The sequence below is a fragment of the Pleurodeles waltl genome, chromosome 11, assembly GCF_031143425.1.
Source record: "Pleurodeles waltl isolate 20211129_DDA chromosome 11, aPleWal1.hap1.20221129, whole genome shotgun sequence".
Classification (NCBI taxonomy): domain Eukaryota; kingdom Metazoa; phylum Chordata; class Amphibia; order Caudata; family Salamandridae; genus Pleurodeles; species Pleurodeles waltl.
Genome location: NC_090450.1, coordinates 85995474 through 86015498, shown reverse-complemented (window position 1 = coordinate 86015498; position 20025 = coordinate 85995474). Strand labels below are relative to the sequence as shown.

At 40.9% G+C, this 20025-nt stretch overlaps 1 protein-coding gene across 7 annotated transcripts in view; it reads left to right on the top strand.

Moving 5' to 3' along the window:
- The window catches only part of DLG1 (discs large MAGUK scaffold protein 1), a 953275-nt gene that overhangs the window by 239293 nt on the left and 693957 nt on the right, over positions 1-20025 (top strand). For all 7 annotated transcript variants that reach the window (XM_069213151.1, XM_069213153.1, XM_069213149.1 and 4 more), the window contains one exon: positions 13321-13485. In XM_069213151.1, coding sequence (XP_069069252.1) covers positions 13321-13485 — 165 coding nt within the window. The remainder of the gene's footprint in view (positions 1-13320; positions 13486-20025) is intronic.

The following is a 20025-nucleotide window of genomic DNA, read 5'->3' as shown; positions in this document are numbered from 1 at the left end:
TCATATCTGAATTCTTGACCATGCCAATCAACGAGTCAGCCAACCAAGCTGGTAGTAGTTTAGATCTAGACTCCCTTCCTCTGAGAAGTGTTAAAGGGGAGATGCCTGTAGTAGAATGAGGTGTGTTGGAGTACGCCCAAATTTTCTCTTTAAGAAAATCAAAAACATTAAGATTAGCAACTAAAGCAGTTTGAATCCCCTCCTTCAAAATATGGTTGGCTCTCTCTACCAAAACATTAGATGCTGGACTATATAAGGCTACCTGCTCATGTCCCAAGGTAGAAGATAAAAAGGTCCATAAAAATCCATAGCAGTTCTTTCCCAAGCCTTATTGGGGAGAGAAACAGTATGCAAAGGTTTTGTGTTGCTATTCCAGTGTTTGTCTGACACAACACAGTATGGCCATATACCAGTGAAATTTGAAACTTCTATCTAAATTAGGCCACCAATACTTTTCCTTTAATCTCTTGCAAGTGGCTGAAACACCTAGATGACTCATGTGTAGCTTTAATTAATCTAAGTCTTAAATCACTCGGTGGAACACAGACAGAACCCCTCATGCAAATTCCATTCTCATAAGACAATTCTATTGCCAGCTGTCTATAAGTACCCATATCACCACTGTATGTTTTTTTTTAATGGGCCATCCATGTTTAATGTATTATAAAACTTGTGACAGTCACATCTTTGGACATTGCCAAATTCCAGTCTTCCTCCGAAAAGAAACCTTCAGATGCAGAAACTATATCCAGCATCCCTTCAACACATTCAGTGTCTTGGTCATCCAAACATTGGGAGTATATGGCAATGGCATACATGACAAATAGTGTACTCACACGTTACCCACCAGATACATATTTCATTTCTGGATTGTATTCCTGCAGTTTCAAGAGTAGACGCACAAGCCGGGCAGATGCCTTTCCTAACCCTTTACCACTTAATAAAAATACTAGAGGTTTATGGTCAGTGTCTATGTCACAACAAGTGCCACAAACATACGTTCTGAATTTCTGCACTGCCCAAACACAGGCTAGAGCCTTTCTTTCGATGGTGCTGTAATTACTTTCAGCTACTGAAAGTGCTCTGGAAGCAAATGCAGCAGTGTTTTGTTGTCCATTGACCCACTGAACAAAGACTGCCCAGAGGACTTTGAGGCTGGCATCTACCGTTATGAACGACTTCGCTGACAAAATATTACTTCAAAGCTGCAGCAGATAAAACTGCCTGTTTAGTGTGTTCAAAAGCATCAATTGCCTGACCATCCCAAATGAATTTACAGCCTTTTTTTAAGTAATGACCTAAGAGGTTGTATCATTAAGGCATATCCATTGACAAACCTTAAATAGTACTCACAAGCTCCAAGAAATGAAAACAATTCATCTTTATTAGAAGGAGGAGGAGCATTCTTGATTGCCTCTAAATTGCAAAACTTAGGTTTTATGTCTTCAGCTGAAATGGTATGACCTAAGTACTCTACATTTTCCACCATGAATTTGCATTTCTCAGTCTTAAGTCATGCCACACTCTTGAAGAATACAGAATACCTTTTCAAGAATGTGTCTGAGTTCTTCTAAACTTTCAGTATGCACAAGAATATCATCTTGAAAAGCACAGACATTGCTTAAATTACCAAATAATGAATCCATCATCTTCTGGAATACATTTGCCGCTGAGGCTAACCTGAGCAGCAATCTGAGATATTTAAATGTGCTATAAGGGGTAACCAACGTAGTAAGTTCTTGAGAAGCCTAACTCAGCTGATTTTGGTGTTACGCTGAATGTAAATCTATGGTAGAAAAATACTTCAAATTTCCTAGAGTGGTTATCAATTGTTGAATATGTGGAAGCGGATGACAATCCACTAAAATATTTTATTGAGAGATCCCAGGTCAACACAGTTATTCAGTTTTTTTTTCTTTGTAATAACGATCGGTTAAACCCATTCTGAATAGTTAGTAGGTGCAATAATACCTTCTAACACCAATTTGTCAAGCAGGTCTTTCAGCTGGTTTCTGACAGATATAGAAACTGGTCTTACTTTGTGTAAAACAGGGATAGCCCCTTCTTTAAGCCTAATACAATGTTCAAAACCTTTCACTATCCCAACCTCATCAACAAACACATCTGGAAACTTTGAAGTAATGTGTTCTGGTACTGTAGTTGTGGACATTACAGAATTTTTCTCCTCACAGTAGGGCAGTTCTCCTAAAGTTATCGGAGTGTCATGCCCTGACGTAGCACAATACCCAAATTTGCTAAATCTTTCCATCCCACAATGTCCCTTCCATTCACCGCTACATAAACCTATGTAACAATACGTCTTCCCAAGATCTCCAGTGTAGCCCACAAGAACCCCATCAACTCAATGTCTTGATCCCCAAATGCCTTGGGACTGATATCAGCACTCTAAAACTTCTGTAGCGGGCCATAGATTATAGTAAATTCTGTCCGCCAAATTAGTAACCGGTGCTTCTGAATCTGCCATGACCAATACTTCCTTGAAATCAATGAGTGCTTCACAAACAGGACCTTTGTTATGTGTGACTATATTATTATTAGGCAGATCTACAGTCAAGACAACATTGGACAATTTACTCATGTAGTCTTTAGTCAAATTGTCAGTGTCCTGTGTGTAAACATTGCTAATTTTCAACTTTGCTCCATTGGATAATATATTGATGCCTGGGCTAAATTGTCAACACACTATTTGAAAGTGAACAATTTTTGATACTTCAAGTATTACTTTCCCAAAGCAGGACACAACTGGTTGTTACCAATGCGATTTCAAGAACCACACCAATAACAAGATCTTGCAATTTGTGATTGCCCTTTCCTTTGTCTAAAGGACTTCTCCTTAACATAACACACATTAGAGTCATCCACAACTTGACTAACAGTAGGATGTTCAGTCTGACTGCACACTACTCTTGAAGTAACAATAGATCTTTGAATGGCCTCTGCTATATCAATAGTTTCATCTAAAGAAGAATTACGACAGGCTAAGAGGCGGTCATGAATTTTCTTGGAGTGGCGATGGAAAACAAACTGATCCCTAATGTACACATCCACATTCCCACCAAAATCGCACTTCGCAGCAAGCACACGCAAAGTAGCTAGATACTCATCCACAGACTCATCAACTGACTGCTTGCACATCGCAAAATTTAAATCTCTCCAACAACACATTTGATTCACCTGAGTACTGTTTTTTTATTCTTTCCTTTCCCTCAACATAAACATTCCAAACAATATCTTCATCCAAAGGTGGTGAAATGGCAGTCAAATTATCCCTCAGCACCTAAATGATTGAAAAGAAGGGCCAGTTTTCTAGCCAGGGAAAATTTGTTAACATCAATCGCTGTAAGGTAATTTTCAAAATGTATTAACCATTCACTCCACTTAATCTCTGGCTTGCTCGCCTTCTGTAGAAAAGGTGGAGGTTGAACAACTGTATGATTTGAGGTAATTTTGATCTCAAAATGTGGATTTTTTTTTTTTTTTTTTTTTTTAAATCTACTGGGTTATGTAACCGACAAGTAATTGTACTACGACATTGTACTTAAATATCACAATCACAAAATACAGTTTCTTCTGAATGAATGGAAAAGCGGTCAAAATAAGGTGGGGCTGAGGAAACACCATAAGAGTACTTAATCTGAATGTCAGCTGTGTCCTGAGTTATGCATTACAGAGAAAATAAATACCCAGATCTGCCGTCAAATCGTATCGGCAGCAAAGGCTTCAATAGTGAGCACTTCCTTTTGAATGACTATCCGATGAGTTGCATACAACGCTGAACGGGTGTGGAGACTCGTATAATCAAGGCAGAGACTCACAAAAAGCGCCTGTCCCGTTCCGCTAGACTTAGAATCCAGGCAACAGCTCGGGTATCCAAGCGGCTGCCTCCGGATACACGGCATACAAGCTTCCATAACAGGTCTGGAATCCAAACAACTGATGACGCGTACAAGACGAGCCTCTGTAACAACTCATGTATCCGAGCAACTGAAGAATTCCTCTCTTCACGCTCGAGACGCTTACGACTTGCGCTCTGTCTCAAGAAACATAACGGGCAACTGCTTCCACGATTGCCGCTTCCACAACACAGCCAAGGTGAGAAGAAAAAAATAATTAAAATAATACCTTGACCGCTGTGTTCTTGGACACAAATTTCCCCAACTCTTTGCTGGAATAACTAACCAGACACCTGTAATTTCCTGTGCTGGTCGGTGGATCAATCAACTCTCAGATAGCCCCACTCCTGGTACCATAAATGTAACAGGGTTATCCTGGTTTCTACGAATAATAATTCTCCAAAGGAACAGTTCTTCACACACTAGTGATGGATCAAGCTGGTTCTTTATTTCTCAGATCCACAACAGCCATCAGCGTCGGTTCAGGTCCAGAGTGAGCTTCCAACTGAATCCCCTCACACACTCTAGAACCTGACAGGCACTGATGCAATACAATTCTAAACACCTTTCAAAGGTAAATAATGAAGTACAGAAAGACATCAAAGCTCAACACAAAAATGCGTTACAGAGTAAAGATTAAAACGTGAGGATACACAATATAATATCTAACTACATATTACTCCACATATTACACTCACTCTGTTTTCTGTCAGGGTCTGTGCGTTTTCTTAATTCCACGATTGTGTGTTGTATGTTTTCATTTCTACGGTATTGCGAAGCAGCAGTAAAGCTGCATGAGTGTTTCACAGAAAACACGGACCAGAGGCATAAAACAGTAGCATTTCAAGCCTCCGAGCTGCTTCGAAGTGTTAATATGTATCCAGTTAAGGCCTGAGCTAAAATACGGGATTTAGATTTATGGGAGAAAAAAAATCAACAATGTTGCCCAGTATTTGGCTTGCACGTTTGTCTTTTACAGCCAGAAGACCCCCAATCCTGTCGTTTTTGCTCTTTTGCTATATCACATTTGTGAACACAAGCGTCAAGGGGAGTCATCAAAATACATTTCTGTAGTATGCTCTGTGTCTGATTTTCAAGCTGGGATATCTGGGGCTTTTGTATTTTAATCTATATTTAATGGTACAGACTGATGCAACCCAAAAGATGCAATTTCGTCATATGCTCACTTCAAGGATTCTCATCAAGATGGTGAAATAGTAGGCATTAACTACATCCTTTCTGTACTGTCTGTTCATTCGGTATGGTTATAGTGTTATTGCTTGTAGTTCTCATGCATCCCTTTCCTCACATGTTGGTTGCTTATTTTGCTTCTATTTACGGCAGTCTGCTGGTTTCAGGGGTTGCGTTATCTTTATAAATATCCTCAGTAACATTACATAAAATGATTGTGCTGATCACTGCCCATAAGGCAGGGCGCCAGCTCTGTATTAACTTAAACAGCTGATTTCTTACCTCACCTTGTAAGTAGGTCAGGAAGCGAACTACAGGACGTGAAATATAGGATACCGACCACGTTCTTGCAGTGAGAGAGAATACAGAGCGTGGCTATTAATTATTAACTGACATGTCCCTTGTGAAAGATATAACTAGTCCACATCAGATGCAATAAATGCAGCCCTCTCCATAACCTATGGGGAGCACTGAAAAATGACAACCCCTCCCCCCTTGTCAGTTGGCATCCAGCAGTGTTTTAAAAAAAAAGCAAAAAGAAAAGCAAGGGGCCTAGGTTTTAGGAATAGAATCCCAAAGATCTGATCCCACTTTTATTATCACTAGAGGTGTGCCTTCTTCGCATATGTTTAATTTAACCCTTGGCTAGGGCTTCAAAATGACTGGTTAAAATATTCACCTGTTAACCTGCCATTCACGTTTCTTTTTTTAATCCACTACAGTTTAAGGCAGGGGCCGGTGAGCCAGCCCATTTCAGCCATTTCTCTCTTGCATTCTGAGTTCCAGCGTTTTGTCTGGTCCTATGCTCACATCTTCCTAAGAAGAAGTGCACCTCAGTGCCAGGGACGGTAGGACAATACTTCACTTTGACCTTGCTTTTTCTTTCCATTCTTTTAGTTTGCCTTTCAGGTTACACTGTCTTCTTGTTACAGTTGTTAGCGTGCCTGGTCCTTAATAAGTAAACTTACAAGGGGACATGCAAAGGTCGATGAGCCTTTTGATTCGCATGGAGTATCCTAGTTAGGATATGGTCGCTATTTCCCAATAATCAATATACAAAACTCAATGAACATTAGTCAGCATTAATATGAATCAATAAACATCACACCATGATCTTTCAGTCATGAATAACCACAACTCATATGTTTTAGTGATTTTATTTCCCTATTAGTTACAATACTAAATCATGAGATTAATTTAAACGCAATTCGATTTAATTCAAAATCTGTATTCATTTATTAAGACACCAAAAACAAAATCTAATCAAAACTTGCATCATAGCGTATTCTAAAGCATTAGCATAGGTCAACAGAAGAAACAAAGGCAATAGATCTTTTCTAATCATAGAGTTGAGCAATACAGTCCGTCAACCATTTGTCTCTGAATCTGTCAATGTCATGCAAGGAAAACCTCATCTAACCCAGATTAGCATCAGCATGTAGGACTTGCTGCAAAAACAATTTAGAAACAGGAATTTAAAAAACATCTAACTAAGAGTACTATTTAGACAGCGCAGTTGGTACCTAGAAAGGAAAGGCACAAAAATTATAATTCAGTCACATTGTCATATCTACCTATCCTCGGTATGGATCAGCAACAGTCAGTCTTCGTCATCAGTCGATCAGCATCACATCAGGCTCTCAAAGAGTATGAGCCCAATGACAGAATCTCGAATCACCTGTACGATCTCGTAGTCTCGCATGCTTAGCATCTAACATCTCCCATCTAACATCTCTCCTCTCGTCTCTCTGTCATGTTTTTAAATCAAAGGTACACAGACTATCCCCCAATTTCCAATTGGTCAATTAATAACAAGTTATGACTGTACCCAATAGTTGTACAATTCCGAATCTATGTATTCTAATATTTCATAGTTCACAGTTCACACTTTACGATGTCCTTATCATCCGGCTCGTTGGGTATAACAAAATGTTGCATCTTCTTCTCCAGTCAGAGCCTTCACTGTTCGAGTTCTGGGAAAGTACATCTCATGCACGTTAAACATTATTGATCACATTTACTAGAACGCCATCTCCTGTCCGGTTCTCCCAGAAGGTCTAGTTAAGCATTTCATTAAAACAATGAGCAGCTCACGGTCAGTTCATTTTGTCAGCATTTTTCTAGTAGACGCTAAGAAATTAAGTAATCTGCATTAGGCCTGGCAAAACTAGGCCAAGACACTCGCTAAGTTAAGGCCTACGATTATTGTAAGACATAGATTATAACTCTCAATATGACCTATGACTACACAATTCTAGTAAGTTTTCAACATTTCATGTATGTTAATCACTCTTAGTACATTTCGTGAATTCTGGTGCCCGTTCTCAGAGGTCACAATTTCAAACGTGCACATTATTTTTCTACATTAATCATTTTCTGTCAAATTCATTATTGAGAACACAAACATTCATTAATAATTAATTGTCATTTGCGTTAACAGTCATTCAAAGACTGCATTTTCTTTGCGTACATTTTGCCAAGTTGTCCGTTAAAACTAAAAAGGATTTATGTATCTGTTATATGGACATCTGCTTGTTAGGAAGCACTGGGGCAGTTCTATTAAAATTATAAGAGATGTTTATCCTTTTTCAATTACAATTTTTTTGCAGGTACGGCTACCACATTTGGGTATCATCATCTTTTCTTTTAAATCGTTATAGTTTTGTGACTTGTGCTTTGCAGTAAGGAAAAAATAACCAATGCACCAGCTTGCGAAGGCCAGACAGCTGGCGTTGCCAGTACTTATTATTTTGTGTCTTTAAGCCCTGCCACTCGAACACCAATAATGGGGTGCAGATACCATTTAGTATTAAAGGGCTGTCACTATAATATTGCATCAGGCTAAACTTGCAAAGCTTTTAAAATATAAGCAGATCACATAATAAAGTAATTCTACATATGGGCCGATATTTGGATTCTGGTCCAGTCCCCAGTTTCGCTACTTAAATACAATGTGTAATCAGTCTTGGATAAAATATATTTATAATATTTCATATTTTTACCGATTTGTTCCCTGGTCCTTCAGAAAAGAAGGGTGTTTTAATTTGCAAAAGAAGCAGAGCTATTTCGTATAAGTTGCCAGTGGGCATTGGTGAGATGGGCCACGAAGGCCAGAGTTGTGCTTGGGTGAAAGTTCGGTCTTCGGTTATAAACGGTTGGGCTCACGCTCTTCTTTTATCCTGTGGTTCTGCTGAGCCAATTTCAAGCTAAGTGCTTCATGTATCCCCCTCCCTGATTAGACTTTGAAAATAATGCAGCCTCCTGCCAAAGAAAGGAGAGCTAACCGGTACACTATACATATGCTTGAATTGAGTCCGGAATCGTTTTTTTTGTTTTTGTTATTGAACTTCTAACACTTCAGTTATATTTAGTTTGCACAACTAGCTACTGAGATCTGTACACCAGAGAGCAATTTTCTTCCCTTCCAGTTTTAGCATTCTAAAAAGTTTCTAACCTGTGAGATGGGGCCAGGGACGTGCTGGATTAAGGCACAGATAGTCTCCTCTAGTTTATTTTAGGTCGGGGGGGCAATTGTTGTATTAGAATATGAATACTTAGTTTTCGGAAGCCAAGGTCGTAATTTTTATCACTGTGGTTTGCTGGATTACTTTATATTTCCCAATATATCCCCTTTTGAGATCGAACATAGTTGGGTTCTCCAATTTTTACCCAGGAGAATTTCCAATTACAGTGTTTAATTGAATTAAAAATGTTTGATTTTCAGAGTTGGCTTGATTTGATAGGGTGCTCTAATTTAACTGTTGAGAGAAAATGTAACACAAATTGGTGTTCTTTGATAGACCCTGGAACGAGGATGGGTGTAACCTCGGAAGCCTGGTCTCAAACCCGGTCTTTCCAAACTTGCCCTAATTGGACCTTAAACACATCACTTCGCTACACTTACGTTTTCCTTGCCTGCAAAAACTGTTAGCAGCTAGAAGTTTCTTTAGTTCAGAGTCTACTCTCAACCACAATATCCCTACTTGAATATGATGTAAACCAACTCAAAGGATGTGCCGTGTACAATTAGACATTTCTAGGCTGCATGGCATAAACAGAATTGTCTTTTGTCTGTCGCCCTGCTAATGTAAATTTTACTTTCACTTTTCTAAGATTGCTTAGTAGTTTGTCACTTAAAGTTGTAATATTGTCGTGTGTGGCACGGAGACCACTAACTCTTTAAAGTAGGTGTGTGTGTAGGGCCTAATATTTTGAATGATATTGGTAACAGTGTATGTGTGGGATTGGGTATGCATATAGTTATGGTATTCAGATAAGCATTCAGCCAAAGCAATATCTAGTATGCTAATAACATATATGTCGATATTAAGTCAAGATTAGACTAATCTAATATAGAAGGTAGGATGTGTGATGTAAAACGTTAGAAGTATTTTTAATGTTCACCTTATTTTAAATTCTGACTAATGAGACTACTGTGATAGTTACTGTTGGGCTGATACCTAAGATTTATGTACGAAGAGTTCATAATAAATAACCTTTTATTGTAAAATATCTGTAATTGTATGCCTATTATTTCTAGGTACTAGAATGGGTATCTGACCACACGTACACTTGCACACTCTTGGCTCTTAGAATAGCTACCCTCATGTGCCCCCTTCAAATGTTAGTCGGGCCCCTCAAAAGAATGTAATGTACTATGTTGAAGTGCTTTCAGATGTTTAAGAAATTACTTTTTATGTTATTTATATGGCAGTTCTTTTAATGGTTCAGTATTTTGATTCTCCTCTGTATTATGAGTCTCCTTGTGAACCAGTGACACACACCAATCAAACTGCAAAAGATTTCAAACGCTCAGTTTTTTGTTGTCGTTTTTTTTATTTAAGTACCTGACCATATTTAATAACATAACATTTCAGATGGTGTGTTGTGAAATTGAGCAAGGTGCTTGATTTCATAATATTTGTTACACCTTTTGCTGCAAACACACCACTTGAAGGTTGAATTTACATCTGCTGGGTGCTTTGGATAAGTCTTATTGCACAGTGTGAAGAAGGTTTCCACTTGATGTGCATTACATTCAAGCATAAGAATTAAAGAGCATTCAAAACAACTAGTTAAGGTTTTTAATTGTTGTATACTAATGAAATCTTTCCGTCAGGAAATCCTTGTCTTTCTGCATCTTTTTTGGCGATTCCTCTCTCACCCAGTGTTAAATGAATGTTGTGTCGACATAGAGCACTATCTCTTGTGTCACCTGCAGCCTCTCCAATGTATTCCAGTTTCTTGGCATATTTACCGTCAGCTTTACCCTGCACAGATTTTGACTAAATGCACATTTTTCTGCTTGTTTCTGCAGCACCCTGTGCAGATGAGTACTTCAACCCACCAAAAGACAGCCTTTAAGCCCTAAATAATAGAATACGGAGGAACTAGGATTACAAATAAGTAACTTCTCCATTTAATCTTGTGTAAATCTCTTGTGACTAGTGGGTTTTCTGCAAGTGTCAACCCCCCCCCCCCAACACATCCAATCTGTCCCTCGAGGGTAGAAAGGTTTTTGTGTCTGGGCGAGTGGAGCATTAGTCCAGTCCCAATGCGAGCCCCCCCCCTCCCCCCAAAAGTTGGGGCCTGTGTGCAGGGCACCTCCAGGAGGGATTCAGAGTCCTAGGTCCTAAATGAATGTGAATAATCCTTCTGGATCTAACTGTAGTTCTAATTACCCCTATACAGTTTTGAATGTGCACTCTTGCACTTGGGGGGCATTGTCCACACTGTAAGGGGTGTGAGGATGTATGATGGTATCTTGCTTGTAGCTGGGAGTTCCATGTTTATATACAGCTCATTAACTGCCTCTTAGTAGCTTAGAGGCCCAGGTCTCATTGAGCTCCCACAAATTACTGCTTTTGTCAAATATGTAGTGTTGGTAGGTTTTGTTCTGTTGGCTGACTTTTTCAGGGCACCTTGTCTTGATTAAAGTGAGCTCTAAATGTGCTAAATCTAATGTCAGTTTTCACTTGTTCCGCTCCTTTGGTTTTGGCACCTGTGGCCTATGCTGATAATACACAAATTGTTTTGTCCATCTTGAATTCTATCAGTGAGATAACACAACGCTATAACAACTGTATGGGTGCAATTGAATAATGTATGAACACTTAACAGTTTCTTGTTGAACTCAGATAAAACTATGGTTCATCTTTTCGGCAAAGACACAACATTTTGGAACAAATCTTGGTGGCCTCAGTTGCTTGGCTGGCTTCCTTACCCAGTTTCCCTGGTCAGGAACCTGGGAGTAATTTTTGTCAAGTCTTTCTTTTAACGTACATATTAACAAACTTACTTCTTTCTGCTATTTCCGGCTCTGCCTTTTTAAGAAAGTTCTTCCATTTATTCCATACAAGTTTCAGAAATCATTTGTTACTGCTCTAGTCCTGTCTCGGCTGGACTATTGTAATGCCTTAACTGAGGCATTCTCAACATTCCTTAGTGAAACTTCAGGGCTTACAAAATGCGGCGACTTGTTTGCTAAAGAAAATCCCTAAATTCAAGCCAGTTGCTGAAGAATTAAATGAGATTCACTGGCTTCCTTGTGAGGAAAAATGTTATTTTCAGAGCCTCATGCGAAACACACAAAACCTTGCACGGCAAAGGCCCTGCTTACTAGAGAAAAAAAACCTTTCATGGTATGTCCCCAGAAAAACCGTGCTCTCACCGCACTCTGGAACAGTCAGTTTCTCTAAATTCGGAAGAAGGTGCTGGGGAACTGGCCTAACCACTTCAGTTTTAGAAAGTTTTTAGAAAACTTCTCAACACCAAGCTATTCTCCTGCTCATTGTGATAGGATCGAGGCCCTTCCTGTTGGTAATTTCTGTACTCTTGCTTGCCTTCTCTTTCTCTGGCAGTAGACTCCGCAACAAAACAGCTCTTGCATTTGTGATCTTTATAAAAAATTATCAATATGCTGTTCTGATCCACTTGTATATGTTGGGTATCAGGAAATATCAGAATTTTGTGGGGCGTAAATGCAAGTGACTTTTTTTCTCTAGTTGTTAGTGTATGGAGTTTTGCAGGGCACTATGGATAAGAAACTTACATGGTTCAAACAATCCCCATGTCTTTTATTTTCCCCTACTATATAGTTTTCAAATTTGTCTGAACTGACTTGTATGAGAGGAGAGTTCCTGTGACTAACAACTGAAGACACCCCTCTTTCCTTCTTAAAGCTTTCCCCACTTCTCGCACGTTTCAGTTGAAATGTGCATAGTTGAATAGCTTCTCTTGTGGCCTTAGTCCTTTTGCCTTTTTCATGATGCCCTGCTATCATAAAACCGTTGGTAGAAAACACTATGTTCTCATGTTTTTGGTGTAACACACCACAGCCGGTTCCATTTGCAAGTATCATCTTGTCCTGCATTCCCACTACTCAACAGAAAAACAGTGCTTTATGTATTGATTGGCTATTCAGAACATCAGAGGAGCAATTCAAACACACGGGAATCTCCCTTATGTTCTGGAAGCTCAGTTTTTTCTTTCAACAGTTTGACAAGTGAGACGTCTGCAATTTTGGTTGCAGAAATTGCTATCATGGAAAACGGACAATCTTTAGGCGAGGAACCTAAGGGAAGTTAATTAAATTAATGATTCTTGCATGTAAAAGCGACCATTGAATAGGTAGCAGGAACCTGAGCTTTGACTGCAAGCTTGCATCCGGGGCTACAAAAACCCAGAATTGCTACTGCTCATTTCCATCCTTAATTGCCATACGTATATATTACATACCTAATAATTAGGACGCTTCTTATGGGCATCCTCCAGAAGTCAGGCCAACTATTTACTGTACGAATGTACATTTTAAATTTGTAGGCGTTCAGACAATCTTAAAAGTATTAAGTGGTGGGTTTATTGGATCTGATTAAATAGGTTCTCTGTGGTGGTGGGGCACGTGGACATAGATTTTTTTTTTCTTCCACTGTGACCTCTGCATTAGAGGTCAAGCCCATGACACTTTCGCTTTGTACCACAGGTGGCATACATTTGCTAATCTGGTGTGCCAGTGCCTTAGATATATGTAATCGTGATAACCATTTCATGCAAAATGAATGTATTTAAGCCCAATGTGGACGTTTTTGTCCTACTGTGTAGATTATAGTGCGTTTATAAACACTTGCTGGTCTATCGTTGAATAGAGGTTGGAAGACCAATGTTTATGAATTATTCAATGTTAATCACTCATTGATTGTGTTATTTTTCCCCTTAGAAATATCGATATCAGGATGATGATGCTTCTTCCCAGGAACATAGCTCCCCACACCTCAAAAATGAGATACGAGGCCCAGAGCTGGTCCATGTGTCTGAAAAAAATCTTTCGCAGATCGAAAACGTGCATGGATTTGTTTCTCATTCCCACATTTCACCATTAAAGGTAAGGGAGTAAAAAAAAAAAAAACTTGCATCTGTACATCAATATTTCAAACTGTTGCTCTGTGTGTACACGTATTCATAGATATAAACATCTGTATAGGTTTATGTTAGTATATATTGTTTGCCAAACTGGTGTATTTTCAAAACCTTAATACTGAGAAACAATTTAATGTGTCATTTATATGCAGGCTGCACAGGAATAAGACCATTTCAGTGAACTGGGGATTTTTAGCCAATGAAAATTCTAATGGTTTTCTGTATATCCCAAAATTATGAGGGAAACAAATATTGCTCTTATTAGATCTGTATATGTATGCTTCTCTCATAGGGGATTTACATTTATATTCATAAGCACTGAATAGTCCCTCCCATGTGTGGGACCCCGAAGCACAGTTTCACAATATATCTTCTTAAATGTAGATGTTCGCCTTTCTCCAGGAAGGCCTGCTGAGTCACTTGAGAGAAATATTAGTCAGTCTTTAGGAACATGCTACAATGGCCCAATTTATCTTTAACTGAAAGAAGGGCCAGGGGATTATATACCTATATAGTTTCATGATGTGTTTGTAAAAACAGCATAGATGTCATTCACAAATCCTCTTTTGGAGAGATGAGATAAAGCAGAGCAGTGTAGCCCCATAGGCTGTTATTATATTAGTTAAAAATAGAGGCTGTGCTTTTAAGAACCCAGGGACCACCAGTATCCCCTCATGCCTAGCAGATGGCAGTTGCTCCAGTTCTTTTTTTTTTTTTTTTTTTTTCTCTCCCCACTTTTGCTAACAGGACCCTGGAGCATTAAACTCTGCCACTTTAAGTTTTTTTTTTTTTTCCTCAATTTTCAACTGAATTTTGATGACAACCATTTCATTTGATGTTTTAATCTCTCCCTGGCCTTTTCTGTTTTCTACTGACTGAAAATAGAAGTATTTTTACAGAAAAATGTCCTCTCCTTTTGATAAATTCAGAATGGCCACAACAGACCCTCTTGAGGTGTGTATTCTCTGTCTCCCAGAAAGTCATGTTCCTGAGGCTTGTCACCACTGCTGGAACATTTCAAAACGCACCACGAAGGACAGGGAGAAGATTAGTCTCCATGGTAACGAAGAGCAAAGAAGACAATAGATGCAGTTTGAAGGTGGGACCACAGGGTGAGGAGAAAGTCAGACCTCTACCAGGACCCTGATATCTGTCTCTGGAAGGCGTGTCAGAAGGAAAATGGTAGAAAAACACCATTGGTCCCAGTTGACCTCGCGAGCATCAACATTGAGGAGGGGTACAGCACCTACCAGTTTGCCATCTATCCAAGGTTTGACACCAAGAAAGCGCTGCAGATCAGCGTTAAAGCAAGTAGTATCAATGTCAATAACACCTGCAGACCATGCTCGACGTCAAGGAGCTTATCAACTACGAGGCCATCAATATGGTCACCGTTAAGATCCAGATTGACATTGAGGCACCGTCGAAAATAATAGTCAAGGCATACTTCGATGTCGAGACGCAGTCTGCGATTACCGTCGAGAACCCTTTCAACATCATCTATACTACAGGAGGCAAGAAGAGAAAGATTATGTATCTACTCCTCCCCTGATTTGGGGTACTCTAGAACATGCTCCCGTTCTTCAGGGGCCCAGCCATGTTCTCCAGCACCTCCTCCTCCTCCTCCTCCACCTACAGCCCCTCCTCATCCTCCATTGCTTTCTCCACTGCCTTAACCACCACTGCCTCCAACTCCACTGGCAAAGGTCACATCAGGACCCAGATCTCGGTCCCGATCATGCCATCATTCTAGGTACCCTCATTGCAGCTCAAAGCGCTCTTCTACCTCTTCCAGGCGCTCCCGCTATCATCATCATTCTCCACGACAATTTTGATCAAGACATCATAGGGAAACATCTTCCACTTCTAGTGGACAATACTCCCCATCGCTTTCAGACTCTCCACCTCCATGCATATCACCGGTGGATGATGTCATAACATTTCAAGAGGCCCTGGTGAGGTGAGCGGTGAAACTTAACATTCCCATGTCGACTCCAACACCAACAATATCAGTAATTTTTGAGACTCTACAACACAGGTCAGCATCAAGGCCTTTGCTGCCTCTGGTGCCAGCTCCTTTTTGAACCTGCTTTGGACCTCTTCCTGCCACCAGCCTCAGTTAAGCCATTCCATCCATTCAGGCTTCAGAATAAGTATCACCCCCTGGAGCAAGATCCTGCTTTCCTCTGAACAGATCCTATACCAGACTAGGTGATTGTAGTAGTGGCAAAAAAAGCATCATGCCACTACTCACACTTCTACAGTGCCTCCCAGTAAGGAAAGTCAGAAGTTAGACTCCGTGGGTCGTAAAGTGTGCCATACGGCAGCAACCACTATGAAAGCAGCCAGCACCACTGCTCATCTAGGCAGATATGACAGGACACTGTGGAAATCCAGGCACCAGTTTGCGAAACGTCTCCCTAGAGATAAGAGGAAAGACTTCATGAAAATCCTAAATGCAGAATTAATGGTATTTAATCCAGTTATTAGTGCTGAAGCAGACTCTTCCTTATTAGCGACACATGAGTACTGTTGCTTTTAGAAGACACTCTTGGCTTTGCCTTAAATCCCTCAACCCAGAATCCAAACACAGAATATTAAACATCCCATTCTCTGGTACTTCTCTATTCAGAAGTCACACAAATGATGAGATGGCATGAATGAAAGCAGAAATGGAGACTTTTAAGTCAGTCGGCTTAGAGAGACACAGAGAGCAAACAAAACTTTTCTGTCCCTACCAACTCCGTGTATATACATAGAAGGTTCAAACCCCTCAGTCGTTTGAAGGACGCCAACAAGATGGTGGACAGCAGCAGCACCAATGACCTTCCCAAACATACCAAAGGGATAAAATTATGGGAAGGTCCACCCAGCAGCCCACTCAAGGAGGCAAGCAACCATTAGGGCCAAAACTCAGAACTATTAATTCTCCCTCTTCCGTAACCCACTCTGGTGGGGGGAAGCATATCTCGTTACATGGCAGAGTGGCAAAACAATTCAAATGCTGCCTGGGTTCTGAATATTGTACAAAATGGATATTGTCTCGGGCTCACCAGTCCTCCACCATCCATCTCTCCGAAACCGTCCAGCTTCCAACTCCTGCTATTATGGTCAGAGGTCAAAATCCTCTTACAAAAGCTTGTGGTGGAATCCGTTCCTCATCAACGAGGAACAGGCATTTATTCCAGGTACTTTCTGGTGAAAAAGAAAGACCAGAACAAATTCAGACTCGTACTCAATGTCAAAACAGCTAGCAAGTGTATTTGGCTAGTAGAGTTCCGGATGCTGTCATTACACCAAATCTATTCCCAGTTACACCAGGGGGATTGGCTCTGTTCCATCAACCTTGAAGACGCATACTTCCATATTCAAATTTGCAGAAAGCATTGGATGGACGTTCTTGTGGTTCATTATGGGGCAAGACCACTATCAGTACAAATACTTCCATTTGGTCTCAATCAGCACCCAGGACATTCTCAAAGTGCATGGCAGTGGTGGCTGTCCATCTCAGAAAGCACAAAATATTTGTTTACCCATACTTAGGCGATTGGCTAATCAAGGCTTTAACATCTCTGGAAGCCTAGCTTCACTACAACTGGACTTGCAGTCTCCTTCAAAGGAGGCCTTCACATCATTCTCACCAGATCAACGTCTATTCTGGTTCAAACCTTACATTATCTGGGAGCCTCCATCTATACAATGCAGGCAAGAGGGGCACCTCTTTGGAGAAGAGACGCTTATCGATCCTTCGGAAGAGTCACTCTCTCATAACAGCTTCCTGTCCAGTGGTGAGAACTGTATCCTCTTTCCTTGGCTCAGTGGTCTCCTGCAGCTTCCTCATACCGAATGTCCGTCTCGACATGCGACCTCTGCAAGAATGTCTAGAGGACCAGTGGGACAAACTGACAGGCAAATGGGAAGACAGGATAGACTTATCCCGTCATGTAAAACTGTCCCTGAAATGATGGTGGGTAGAAATGGGATCTCTAGTTGGCAGTCGGTTTGCACCCTGTCCAAGTAGGAACCCTCATTCTAGTCCGGATAAGGGAGATAGCTGCTCAGATAACCCCTGCTCACCTCCCTTGATAGCTTGGCACAAGCAGTCCGGCTTATCTCAGAAGCAATGTGTAAAGCATTTACACGTACACACAGTAATAAATGAAGACACTACAAAAAGGACACCACACCAGTTTTAGAAAAATAACCAATATTTATCTATATAAAACAAGGCCAAATATGATTAAAATCCACCATACAGTATTTCTGCAAGATTTACTCAAAATTACAGTTCCTTGAAGTTGATAGCTCCACCTTTCAGGTGTAAGTGACCACTCTTCCCTCCACTCTAGCTCAGATGGCTCATCAGGATATGCAGGCTACACCCCAGCTACCTTTTGTGTCACTGTGTAGAGGAGAGATGTGAACAGCCCAACTGTCAAACTGACCCGGACAAACAGACAGTCACAGAATGGTTTAAGCAAGAAAAATCCTACTTTCTAAAAGTGGCATTTTCAAACTCACAATCTAAAATTCAACTTAACTAAAAGATGTATTTTTAAATTGTGAGTTCAGGGACCTCAAACTCCATATTTCTATCTGTCCTCAAAGGGACTTTGCGCTTTAAAGTTATTTGAAGGCATCCCCCATGTTAACCTATGAGGGAGATAGGCCTTGCAACAGTGAAATCCAAATTTGGCCGTATTTCACTGTTAGGACATGTAAAACACACCAGCACATGTCCTACCTTTTAAATACACGCCACCATGCCTATGGGGCTACCGAGGGACTACCTTAGGGGTGCCTTACATGTACCAAAAGAGAAGGTTTTGGGCCCGGCAAGAAGGTACACTTCCCAGGTCGAATTGGCAGTTTAAAACTGCACATACAGACACTACGGTAGCAGGTCTGAGCCACGTTTACAGAGCTACTTAGGTGGGGGGCACAATCATTGCTGCAGGCCGAAAAGTAGCATTTGATTTACAGGCCCTGGGCACCTCTAGTGCACTTTACTAGGGACTTCAGTAAATCAAATATACCATCATGGATAAACCAATCAACAGTATAATTGACACCAAGAGCATATACATGTTAACACTGTTTGGCTGTGGTAAATTGCCAGAGTCCTAAAGCCAACCGAAACTGGTCAGAAAAATTAGGAGGAAGGAGCCAAAAAGATTGGGGATGACCCTGTAAAAAGGGCCATGTGCAACCGTGGTGCTATCCAAAGAACCTGCATTGAGGGATGTCTTCATCAGGAGGTTCCTCCTCAAAGAGTATTGACCGATGCCTCACTGCTGGAATGGGGAGCCCACATGAATCCCCTCAAAATCCAGGGCAAATGGTGACAGAGAGAGACAACATATATCAATCCCCTAAAGCTATGCGAGGCCATCTAGTGCTGAACCAGTCATGCAGATCCCACTTCCTGTTTGTTCAGACGGACAATACAACCACCATTTACTGTCTCAACAGGCAGGGAGGGACGATGTCCAGGCCCCTGGTAGATGAGGCCCAAACAATCCGGAAATGCCTAACAGCCAGGGACCTAATGATCGTTGCAACTCACCTTCCAGGTGTGCAAAATGCTCAAACAGACTCCTGCAGCAGAATTCTACAAGAAAGTCATAAGTGGGTCGTACTCAACGATGTCGTACAAAACCTCTTTCAACTTTGGGGCACCCCTGACTTTGACCTATTAACCATTGCAGAAAACAAAAAATGCTGAAGCTTTGCCTTGTGTTACTTCCAGGCAGGGACACTGGGAAATGCCCTATGGATCAGCTGGTCTGGCAGATTTCTTTATGCTTTTCTGCTGATTCCCCATATTCCATCAGTCCTATTGAAGCTGTCCACCTTGGGAGCCAAGATGATCCTAATAGGTCCGTAGTGGCCATGTTAGTGGTGGTTCACCAACCTCCTTCACCGGTCCATCCGTCCACATGTAAAGCAGCCATGCAGAAAGGGCCTGCTAAAGAAGTTTGGATGCCAGATGGTACAATCCTGTCTCTCCTCTTTGAATTTGGTGGCATGGCTCCTGAGCTAGTGCAGTATGGACACTTGAATCTGTCACAGGACTGTATGGATGTCCTCCGAGAGGCTAGGTGGTCTTCAACACGTTCCGCATATGCTTTCAAGTGGAAGAGATTTTGCATTTGGTGTTTCTCTAACAATGTGGACCCTATGTCTTGCCAGGAAGATGTCATTTTTCATACTTAATCCATTTGGCAAAATTTGGCTTGCAATTCTCTTCTTTAAAGGTTCATCTGACAGCCCATGCTGCCTACAGAAAATGTTCTTCACAAAACGGTTTCCAAAATCCCCGTCATCAAAGATTTTCTAGAAGGGATGAAGAAGGCACAACCCTGTAAGTCTCCTCCCCCCCCCCCCCCAAAAAAAAACACCCCATTGTCCATCCTTCTCCTTCCTGGGAGCTTAATATTGTACACTCTCGTCTATTTCTTGGAACAGAACTTTTCTTGCAGCAGTAACATCAGCTTGCAGTGTT